Source organism: Papilio machaon, chromosome 28 (assembly GCF_912999745.1).
Source record: "Papilio machaon chromosome 28, ilPapMach1.1, whole genome shotgun sequence".
Classification (NCBI taxonomy): domain Eukaryota; kingdom Metazoa; phylum Arthropoda; class Insecta; order Lepidoptera; family Papilionidae; genus Papilio; species Papilio machaon.
This window is the reverse complement of record NC_060013.1, coordinates 3464292-3475722: the sequence shown is the minus strand read 5'-3', so window position 1 is coordinate 3475722 and position 11431 is coordinate 3464292. Positions and strand designations below refer to the sequence as shown.

At 33.6% G+C, this 11431-nt stretch overlaps 2 protein-coding genes across 2 annotated transcripts; one reads left to right on the top strand and one right to left on the bottom strand.

Moving 5' to 3' along the window:
* Positions 1–17: 17 nt before the first annotated feature.
* On the bottom strand, positions 18–3132 carry LOC106709413 (zinc finger protein 878). Its single transcript, XM_014501216.2, has 5 exons — positions 2980–3132; positions 2388–2558; positions 1632–1740; positions 1173–1563; positions 18–461 (listed from the first exon to the last, which is right to left on the bottom strand). Exons 1-5 carry the CDS (start codon positions 3025–3027, stop codon positions 122–124), a joined length of 1059 nt encoding a protein of 352 aa, XP_014356702.2. The 5' UTR covers positions 3028–3132; the 3' UTR covers positions 18–121.
* A 1918-nt stretch (positions 3133–5050) lies between these two features.
* On the top strand, positions 5051–10504 carry LOC106709402 (DNA/RNA-binding protein KIN17). The gene is made up of 7 exons (XM_045685035.1): positions 5051–5510; positions 5892–6084; positions 6799–6943; positions 7431–7584; positions 8740–8899; positions 9502–9624; positions 10430–10504. The coding sequence occupies exons 1-7, from the start codon at positions 5203–5205 to the stop codon at positions 10502–10504; spliced, it is 1158 nt and encodes a 385-aa protein (XP_045540991.1). The 5' UTR covers positions 5051–5202.
* Positions 10505–11431: the final 927 nt, after the last annotated feature.

Sequence of the window (11431 nt, the reverse complement as noted above, 5' to 3'; positions counted from 1 at the left end):
ATCAAAATGGTTCGTTATTTAAATAGCAATAATTGCTTCTAACCTCCAAATTTCGTCAATAAAAAATGTCAATAACGGCTTTAATTTCAAACCGATACCAAAGTAAAACCATAGACAACGTTTAACATTTTTGATGTGTCAAAAGATGTGATTGAAGGCTGCGTTGGCTTTTGAATATTTTCATACATTTATTACATTGGAATATCGGCTGGCCCGTGTGCGATCTCATATGTTTGTCCAACAATTCTCTGGTCTTCAAATCCTTGCCACATACAGTACATGTACAGTCTAAAAGCTCACCATGTACGGTATTTATATGATTAGCAAGATGTTTCGGAATTATGTATTTCTTTTGACAATGACTGCATTGATATTTTTTTGGATACTTCACGTAAGTCTGTGTCCTTGATAAGTTATCGGTTTTCGATAGGGATGTCAATATTTTTGCTCCAGGAGATAATCTGTGTGGGAAAATAAATACTGGTGATGATTTTAAAAGATTGCTAAGCTTCATTGATTCCAATTGTCAATTATTTCATAACTATGAAAAATAAAGTTTGCAGTGGTAGATCCCGCAACAACAATATATTCGGTCGGGTCTCTTTCCCTTTCCCCTTTTTCCCTTCCCACCTTTTTCTTATTAAGAAAGGATGGGAAGGGGAAGTGGATTTGGCGGAAGAGGGGACGCATAGGAAGGAGAAATATCCTCTTTCTGTGCGTCCCCTTCTCCGTTGTTTAAAGGTAGGCAACGCATCTGCATTTGCGGATGTCTATGGGCAACGGTCGCCTCGCTATTTCGACGAATCCAGGTGGCCGTTTGCTTGTTTGCCACCTTATGATATAAAAAAAATAAACATGATAGGTATGACTTGTACAAAAATGTTTTCCGATTTTTTTTCTCACATCTTCTTGATTCGCATCCCTACCTTAAAATGACAATTGTCAAGATGATAAATTATGGAGCTACTTAAAAAAAATCTATATATATAAAAGAAAGTCGTGTTAGTTACACCATTTATAACTCAAGAACGGCTGAATCGATTTCACTGAAAATTGGTGGGCAGGTAGCTTAGAACCAGGAAAAGGACATAGGATAATTTTTACCCCGTTTTCTATTTTTTAATCCGCGCGGACGAAGTCGCGGGTAAAAGCTAGTTAAAGATAAATCTTACTTATTTCTTCCTTTCAATTTTATTTTAGTGTGCGTCTTCATATGTTCCTGCATTTGGGCCATCGGTAACCTCATATTACATTTTTTACAAACGCCATAAGTTTCAGCGTTCTTCTTACAACGAGAACATATAAACTTCTTAACCCCTTCGAACGGTACAATCATTGGATAGCGCTGGTTGCAAACACTACAAGATACATTGGCTTTCTTTGTTTTAATGTTTGTTTCGATATAACGTCTTTTCTCGGGGCGTTTCTTATCATGATTGTCTGTGGTCGATTTTGGTTTTGATTCTTTTGTTGTTTCTTTTTTTGTACAAATGAATTCACTGTCAAATTTTGTATTCGAAAAGATTTTATGAAATGTTGTTTTAGAGCCATTACTCATTTGACCTGTTGAAAAGGTACAAGTTAGACTTCTAATGTGTTAAAAGGTGACAAGGTCTTTTATTAAAACTTACTTTCGCTTAGTGGCTTCACAAAAGCGGCGTTGACCATATTTCTAAATCTTTTCGCATTCCGCAACTGATGAATACAGTTTTCACATATCATGCAGTCTAATCTTGGCACCTAGAATATAAACCACATATTACATAAAATAAACTACGACGAACCGATCACAAGTTAACAGAAGTTCTAACATATAAGGTTGTAATGATTGTCATTTCTGAGGGTGTAGGCATAGTGTTAGTCGTGTATTCTAATTTCATCCTACTAAGCGTCTGACCGATATGACCATATAACGGCAATTTATCTTTTTATATCAAAAGGTGGCAAACGAGCAAACGATCACCTCAATTCGCCGAAACAGGAAAGTGACCGCCGCCCACAGACATCCGCAATTACAGATGCATTGTCTACCTGATATAATTAAGAAAGGGAAGCACAGAAAAAGGACATTTCCTCTTCATATGCGTCCTGTCCTTGGCCAAATCCACTTCCCCTTCCCATCTTTTCCTAATAAGGAAGGGCAAGAAGACTAAAATTAGGCCACCGGTACCATTCTCAGCAGACAAAACTGCTTTCAGTTAACGTCTGTCTTCTGTGTGGTCGTGGTATTTCACCGGTCGACTCGACTCATTCGTGCATCTAACAAATATTGTGGGATCTACCACTGTCAATTCGTAAGGCTTAATATATTTTTAACCAAAGATATCTCATAGTTCTATAAGATTTTGATTTCTACTAATATACCTAAAAAGACAAAATACACTCACTTCAACACCGAAGCATTCGTTAAGCATCAAATCGTATTGTTCCTCGATACCATTCCAGTTGTACGTGCCCCTGAAGCGGCGCAGATCGCTGTCGCCACCACACACATGGCAACACAAGATGGGCACCGACCCGCAGTCTCCCGTCGCGTTTGCATGGACCATCACCGATTCCTTAGACAATATGAATGAAAATAATTATAGGGAAAGTATAGTAATGTAATGAACAGTACCTCAGGTTTACAGTTTAGTTATGTTCCCCCATTCTCTTTCCCTTTTCCTTCAGAATCTGCCCTTGAAAAAAAAAATCGAGATTACTGGCAAGTTATTGCCATTTAAGTTATAAGTACAATTATTTCGAATCACAACTTTGTGTCCAAAGGCTAATTTAATTGTATTGATGATGATGATGGTGTTCGTATTTTTTTTTAATTTCAACTCCGAACTCTTCAGTTGTTCTTAATATTAATAATTTATGACTATTTTAGGAACAACTATCTAGTGCTTTGAACCAATACTTTTATGTACATTGTACAAATATTACAGTGAAAAATTGATCCGAATTAAAAAATTAAAAACAGATAAAATAAGTTACCGTGCTAAATATTTTAAGTAATCTATCTTTCGACCAAATAAGATCCATATTTTAAAACTGTAAATTCAATTCTAAAAGATGTTGATTATAAAACTTAGGTAATTTTTCTATGCAGCATTATTCAACGTTAACAACGCATGTCAAATCCTATGCAGCTTTCATGACATTACATTGAAATAAAAAGTAAATAAAATTCCATCTGTCATTTTAAAGATTTCCAACGAATGTAATTCGTATTTAGTGTCAGTAAATACTTCATATAGCATTCTGAACTATCAAATTAATATCAGAAATGATTATATTTCAAAATAAATTCAAATAAACGTAAATTCTTTACTTTAAGAAGCAAATTTTAATATTATTTTAACTTTCCCTCCTTTTTCAAACGTAGGATAATAAAGCAACGTCTGTGGTATGTTAGTTTATGGTGTTGGCATCTGACAGTCCGGCAAGGTTTTTTGACATTGATGGACTTTCGAGTTTTGAGGGTTATTAGAGAGCGAACACTTCCCTACTTTTAGGCAATTTCTTCAAGCTGCATACAAAATTCACAAATCAAAAAGGTTTCGTAACTTAAAAATGAAATCTGAGTACCTATAGTAATAGCATACTATTTAACGTGATACATATAGGATGAATTGAGCAAACACAAGTGTTACATTAAAATATTGTTCAGCATCTTATTCATTATAGAAGAATTTTCACTATTCGTACTTTCGTTATACACGTAAACTTGGAAGATAAAACATATAAAAATTCCTTTTTAGGTCTGTACTCTTCGTAAAGTCAATTTAATATCAAGGATAGTTTCTCATTTGAGTAATTTTGCTTGATCTTATATTCTTTGCCTCTTTTCTCTTCGTTGAGATACTCACACCATTTATGTGAATGTGGTGCTTCCACAAAGCTATACTTACAAAAGCCGACTGTCAGAAGGAAATATTGAAACGCAAGGTCAAGTTTCATTTAAATGTTTATTTAAAAATAATTTAAATTCTTTGGTCTTAATACTAGCAAATAAAACTACTAAGTTCTGTAACACGGGAGTTTTTTTTTTAATTATGGTAACATTTACCCTTTGCAACTGTCACTCGTAATCATTCATTCCAACGAGACCGTTCCAACTGTTGCTAAAATTCTCTTCCACTTTAAAAACCACCTGCTATCACTACTTAGAAACATTCACTTTCTTGGTTTTTCTTCTCTGATTTACACAATAAAAAAACTATACGAAATTCATGAAGCGGTCAACTGTCATAATATACACTTTCAAATTCAAAATGACAGTATTGGTTCACATATTTTCCGAATGTCAATACAGTCGTATATTTTCAAGGTGGATTAGGTATTTTTTCCACTTTTTTCTTTTTTCCCCTTTTCGGAGTGACAAATTTTGGTGATATCCCATCTTCCTTAGCAATCTCGTTTAATATTCGATTCAATGTCCTTCTTGAGACTCCAGTAGCTTCCGCAACTCGATCTTGTATCTTTTTGAAATAGTTGCTTTCTCTACTTTTTTTAAACAATTCAGCTTCATTTAGGAAATACTTATATACGTTATAAACTATTTCACGTGATTGGCCTTGTAAAGCCTTACCTTTTTTTATATTCGAGTCGGACGCCATTCTTAAAAAATAAAAATACTGTTTGGTAAAAATTAAAATAACCTAGCTGAAAGTCTACGAAATGCCAAATCAAAATCTGTCAAATGCTAAATATAGAAATAGAGTTGCTCGTTGGTCGTTAACGGTTTTCCTTTTAACGAAACATTTACCGGTAATCTACTATGTTTAAATCGTTGATTGGCTAAAATGCCTGGACTGTCCTTTACCTTCAAAGTTACTAAAATGTATATACATAAAATCCATTCAAATAAACAAAAGATCAAACATATTTGTCAAAACGTTTCTATTGCGCTTTCGTAAACCTTCGAGAAAGCCGTCAGATATATATTTTGTATTCTGTGCTTTATCATCCCAACTTGTCAATTGTCATTGTGACACCAATTTGACAACTTATTCCGTCGTTTATTGTATTTGAGTTTTAAAATAATTTGTATATAATATAATTTTTTACTGTTTGTGTCACAGTTAAGATTTAAATTGATATAAATAATATCATACGCAATCCGGAATACTGTTATTGTTTGCAAACTTTTGTTTCAAACATCACACTACGATTACAACTGTTTTGACTTAATTAATGAACTGTTAACGGTTAAAAATGGGTGGAAAAGCCGAAAAAGGTACACCTAAGTACATCGCGAATAAGATAAAAGCTAAAGGTCTACAGAAATTACGATGGTATTGTCAAATGTGTCAAAAACAATGTCGTGATGAGAATGGATTCAAATGTCACACCATGTCAGAGTCCCACCAGCGTCAGCTTTTACTGTTTGCTGACAACGCTTCGAGATATATCGACGAGTTTTCCAGGGAGTTTGCTGATGGATATTTAGAGTTATTGAAGCGTCAGTTTGGTACGAAACGAGTTAATGCTAATAAAGTGTATCAGGACTATATTTCTAACAGGTAAAGTATATTTATATCTCTTATTTAATTGAAATAATATATTGAATTCTTCTTCTAGTTTATTTATATACTGATTGACATGAAAAAACCACAAAAACTTAAGTAAAACCAAAATGCATCAGTAAAAACTACATCCAAATTGTTTAAGCCTTATTAGCATGTAAAAATCCTTATAAACAGACATAATATTAGCTTGGAAGAAAAGATATATTTTCCATGTCATCAGTTATATTTTCCTTATATATAAAGAATACATAATTTACAAATTTTATTACAGTGGAACCTGGGAAAGTGAGTCATTGTCCATTCCTGGTGGTCCCTTGGACTCTCTCTTGTCAAGGTTCAACTGTATTTTCTAAATATTAATGTAACTTGTTTTAGAGACCATCTTCATATGAATGCAACACAATGGGAGACTCTGACTGACTTCGTAAAGTGGTTAGGCAGGGAGGGGAAGTGCGTTGTTGATGAAACAGAGAAAGGCTGGTTTGTAGCGTACATAGACAGAGACCCAGCGACTATAGCTGCTCAGGAGGCTAAAGTTAAAAAGGAAAAGATGGATAAAGATGATCAGGTACATTGTTTAATATCTACGAGCAAAACTATGCAACAATAATTGTAACTGAATGTCTCATTAATGGTTGACAGTGATAGAATCATATATCTTCAAACTTTCGTGGTTTTTACTATTATACTGCATCTGTAGTTCCTCTGGTGTTGTGAATGTCCATTTGTGGTATTCCCACTGCTCGTTGGCCCCCTTCTCTTATATATAAAAATAATATTTTTTAGACTAAACAATGATAAAATTACAAACAAATTATAATTAAAAAAAATCCCTGTAAAAACATTAACACAATATTTTTTACAAACAATTAATTTATTAATGACTAGTTGGGTGAAGTGAGTGCAAGGGGAGTAGGTATAAATGAAAGCTTTTTATGAATGGAATGGGGTGGTAACCATTAGTTACCTTTGTGTGTTCACGCACACATATATTTATTGCAATTGCCAAATAAGTAGTTTATTTAAGGATAATTTATCAATGTAGAGTGTAGGTGGCTCAGCGGTTAAGCTGACTTGTAATCTGCAAGTCCTGGGTTCGAATCCCGCAATATACCGATGTGTTTTTCTATTTACATATGTACACTTGTGAAGAAATTCAAAGATAAGTGTGAAGTCAACCCGCACTGTTTTAGAGTGATTGATTGGTCTCCCTTAACTTAAGATAGACTCCGAGATACTAATGATAAAGGTTATTGATTTAAAAAAATATTTAATTTTTCAGGAAAGAATGTTAGAATTCATACAGAAACAAGTTGAAAAAGGTAAGAAAGAAACAAGTACAGAAGAACCTTCGTATACAGAATTCAAACGAGAGAACAGCCAAGAAAGACTGACTCTAAATATCAACCTGAAGAGGAGACCTGAAGGTATGTCAGTTTAAAATAGAAATATGCATGAATCCGTCGTATACATTGTACATGTAGGTTTGAACATTGACATGGAAAAAACAGAATAAATGTCCCAATATAAGTATCACCTTATAAAAAAAAAGTAATAGTGAATCTTTTTAAACAAGGGTTGCCTACCTTTTCAAGGTTATGCTCGATTTTTATATTATCCTTCTATCTTACTAACATTATAAATGTGATTTAGATAGATGTTTGTTTGAAGTTATCTCCGGAACAACTCAACGGATCTTGATGAAATTTAGCACAGATGTAGAACATAGTCTGAAAGAATACAAAGGCTACTTATTTAGTTTTTTTTCTCGTTTATAGAAATTTTTTCTTTAGACTAGTTTCTACAATATAAAGGTCGTCCATTGGGACCTGCTGACCACGTTCTCTTAAAAACGTTATCTTCTTAAGGTTCATTATGAAATTATTGTTAAATTTATTTATTTATCTATTGTAGATAAGTCCGATGGTCTTACAAAGTCAGCGCTTCAAGTACAGAAGACAAAAGAAGAGTCATCTAGCAAAAAGAAGAAGATAGAAGAAAAAAATAAACAGAGTGCTTTAGATGCTATCAAGGAAATGCAAGAAAAAGCCAGAGAAAGGGCTAATAGGTGAGGTAAATATTTAATATATGTTTGTGTCAGTTTATAATATAACTATTTTTATTGCATATTTTAAATTGTAAAGTAAACGAATTTGGAATTGTAGCAGCTTGGAGTCTACACTAAGTTAGATGTGACTAGGTCATAGTCAACTATAGTCCAGTGCGAGTTGACTTCACACATATCATTGAATTTCTTCTCAGATATGTGCAGCATCAAATAAATTGATATAAATAATAGGAGATATAAGGTTTTTGTAATATTGTAAAGTGTAAAGTCAAAAGATCAAGCAACCACCTCAATTTGATGAAATAACGAAGTGACCGTTGCTCTTAGACATCCGCAATAACTAATGTGTTGCCTACCTTTAATTATTATGGAGGGGACAAGCAAAAACAGAATAATTCCTCTTACTATGCATCCCCTCTTCCCTCAAAATCACTTCTCCTTCCCATCTTTACTTTAAAGTCCTCCGGCACGCACATTTATCAGACTGTAGGCAGAATTGTTTACATTTAAAGCCTGTCTTCTTTGTGGTCCTGGGATTGCTCCGGGTGAGGGTCATTCGTGCAATAGATGTTGTCTACTACTGTTCACCTTCTCAAAGGCCGGCAACGCATTTGCGATTCCTCTGGTATTGCAGATGTCCATGGGCGTCGATGAACACCTTGGTATTCCCGCTGCTTGTTTTCCCCCTTCTCTTATAGAAAAAAAAGTTTTTCTTTAGATTTTTATTAGACTAGGTGTAGCCCCCGACTCCGTCCGCGCGGAATTAAAATAAAACGAAATAAGTAGCTTATGTTTTCTTTCAGACAATATTCTTGGTCTGTGCCATTTTTTTTTATATTATGGCAAGCGAGCAAGCGGTCACCCGCCCAGCCCATAGAGATCCGCAATTGCAGATACGTTGCCTACCATTAATCGACAGAGGTGGGGACGCACAGTAAGAGGATATATACTCTTCCTATGCGTCCTCTGTCAAATCCACTTCCCATTCTCATCTTTCCTTATAAGAAAAGGATGGGACGGGAACATGGACTAAATTTAAGCCTCCGGCACTACACTTTCATCAAGATCTGTTGAGCCGTTCCATAGATACCTTCAAATATTTAAACATTCACATTTATAATATTAAGTAATATTGTAATAAATGTTTCTTTTTAGGAAAGATCATTGGTTAACGGAAGGTATTATTGTGAAGATTGTTACAAAAAGTCTCGGAGATAAATATTTCAAACGGAAAGCTGTTGTTGAAAGAGTTGTGGATAAATATGCAGCGCATGTCAAACTTGTTGATGATAATGTTAAATTGAAACTTGATCAGGTGAGTTACATTATATCGTTGAAGTACAAGTACATATATTACTAGCTGTCGCCTGCGACTCCGTCCGCATGCGATTAAAAATAACTTTAATATTGGTATGAAAAATAGATAGTAGCCAATTCTAAAACCTACTGAATGTGCAAATTAAATTTCATAAAAATCTTTCAAGCCGTTTCAGAAGAGATAAATTACAAACAATTTCATTTCATTTTCATTTCATTTTCATTTGCATTTCATTTTCATTTAATTTTTTATTTCATTATCATTTCAATTTCATTTTCATTTTTTCAACAAATATGACAAGAGAATTTTATATATAAAAAAAATAGTCATCTGAATTCGCCGTAATGGCGAAGCTATATTAGATCCTGACAATTATATTTGTTGGGTGCACAAATAGATCAGCTTACAAGTGAAATACCACAACCATAGAGAAGACAGACATCAAGTGGAAGTAATTCCAACTACAGTCTGATGAGAGTGTGACCGGAGAACTGATTGTAGTCTTTCCCTTCCCACACATTTTGTTATAAATAAATTAAGGGAATGAGAAGTGAATTTGGTCTGAGAAAGGGGAAATAATTGATCTCGTTATTCATCAGAATCATTTGGAAACTGTGATACCATCAACCGGTCGTTTGGTAAAGTTTGTGAACGGAGCTTACAACGGACAGACCGGAGTGTTGAAGATGATTGATGTTGAGGGATATTGTTGTGATGTGGAGGTAAAGTATACATTTATGTCCGTTTTTGCTGATAAACATGTATAAAAACATGTTGTGTATCTTAAAAATTCTCTTTAATTTTTTTTTAATATATTTATAGTTAGTCGCATAATTATGTATACACTAGTTGGCGCTTCGACTTCGTCCACTTGAAATTGTCTTTGGATAGCATTTATGTTTTAGACTTATTTTTTTATTTCTAATTATAAAATACTAGCTTTTACCCGCGACTTCGTCCGCGCTGAATAAAAAAAATGCACACAAGATAAAAAAGTTCCTATGTCCGTTTCCTGGTTCTAAGCTACCTGCCCACCAATTTCCAGTCAAATCGATTCAGCCGTTCTTGAGTTATAAATAGTGTAACTAACACGACTTTCTGACTATATATATAAAAAAAGATATGTAACAGTTTAAAAAAAAGAATTCATACTTTTAACTGTAAAAATGACACTTCATTACAAACCCAACTTATATCCAAAGTTGTTTCTTTTGGCCGCTTTAAGAATTTAAAGTTTACTAATTATTTTACATTTATTCAAATATCTTAAAAATTCTTCCATAGATTTTATTCATATTAAAAATACGGTTTTAGTTCAATAAATCTTTGTCATAAAATCTACAGGATGTTTCATAAACACGAATATTTGAATCGGTCATATTTTTGTAACCGCTTGTATAAATTATCATCATTATCAACTTTTTTTTTGTTAGAAATTTTAATTTACAAGATTTTTATTCTATGGTAAAATTTTGATTTAGTCAATAGTGTTGCCATATTTATTTATTTATATTTAATAATTTTCAGATATGTTCGGGACCACTCTCCGGTCGACTTGTTAAAGGTGTTCAATACGAAGATATAAGCAAAATGGCTTCATAACATGAATTATATTTTACTAAATTAATAATAAATTTTGTTTCATTTTTAAAAATCCTGTAGACCAAGGATCCTCAAACTATTTTAGACAAGTGATCCCCTTTTCCAAAATGAACTGTTACCTCAGACCCCCACATGGCTAAATTATCTACTTTTAATATCAATTATTATTATTATTAATTCTGACTTAGGTCAATAGAAGACAGAGTGAGAATTAGCAATGAGTTCTTAGACCTCTTTGGGAATCACTGTTTTCTAGACTAATAAATTTAAGTTTTTCGACAAATTATTTAATACGATCTCAACCCTTTATAAGGCAACATAAATATTTTAAACCCGTATCTGAGTCGCGAGTATCGCGTTAGAATATCGAAGACACAAGTTGCGTACGAATTTCTCCATTGCATTGAAGTCGCTTAGCAACTAAAGTCGCCGGATTTCGAAGATTTTCGTTTGCCTTGTTTGCGAAAGGAAGTTTTGAGAAGTTTTTGTGATAACTTGACATTTTTCATTATCTTAAACAAACATATTTTTATTTACGTTTTTTTTTATTGTATTCTTAATAAATAAATATTTCATAATTTTGGACGCTTTAAGGAAATGTATTTTTTTCCAGAAAAAAAGTCGATCTACTCTCAAATTAATGAGTAAAATTATTTAACAGTGATAGATCCCGCAACAATAATATTTGTTGTGTGCACGAATTGGCCTCATTCAGTGAAATACCACAACCTCACAGAAGACAGACGTCAAGTGGAAGTAATTCCAACTACAGTCTGATGAGTGTGGTGCCGGAGGACTCATTTTAGTCCTGTTTCCCTTCCCACCCTTTTTCTAATAGGACAGGATGGGAATGGGAAGTGGTTTTGGCGGAAGAGGGGACGCATAGGAAGGAGAAATATCATCTTTCTGTGCGTCTCTTTCTCCGTT

What these genes read in the sequence shown, in the direction of transcription:
- LOC106709402 (XM_045685035.1), top strand. Translation starts at nt 5,203, where the DNA reads ATGGGTGGAAAAGCCGAAAAAGGTACACCTAAGTACATCGCGAATAAG. An exon ending in AGATGGATAAAGATGATCAG is followed by an intron (nt 6,085 to 6,798) that starts GTACATTGTTTA and finishes TTAATTTTTCAG; the next exon opens with GAAAGAATGTTAGAATTCAT. An exon ending in TTAAATTGAAACTTGATCAG is followed by an intron (nt 8,900 to 9,501) that starts GTGAGTTACATT and finishes GTTATTCATCAG; the next exon opens with AATCATTTGGAAACTGTGAT.
- LOC106709413 (XM_014501216.2), bottom strand. Translation starts at nt 3,027, where the DNA reads ATGGATCTTATTTGGTCGAAAGATAGATTACTTAAAATATTTAGCACG. An exon ending in TACTTAAAATATTTAGCACG is followed by an intron (nt 2,559 to 2,979) that starts GTAACTTATTTT and finishes ATATTGTCTAAG; the next exon opens with GAATCGGTGATGGTCCATGC. An exon ending in TGTGAAGCCACTAAGCGAAA is followed by an intron (nt 1,564 to 1,631) that starts GTAAGTTTTAAT and finishes CCTTTTCAACAG; the next exon opens with GTCAAATGAGTAATGGCTCT.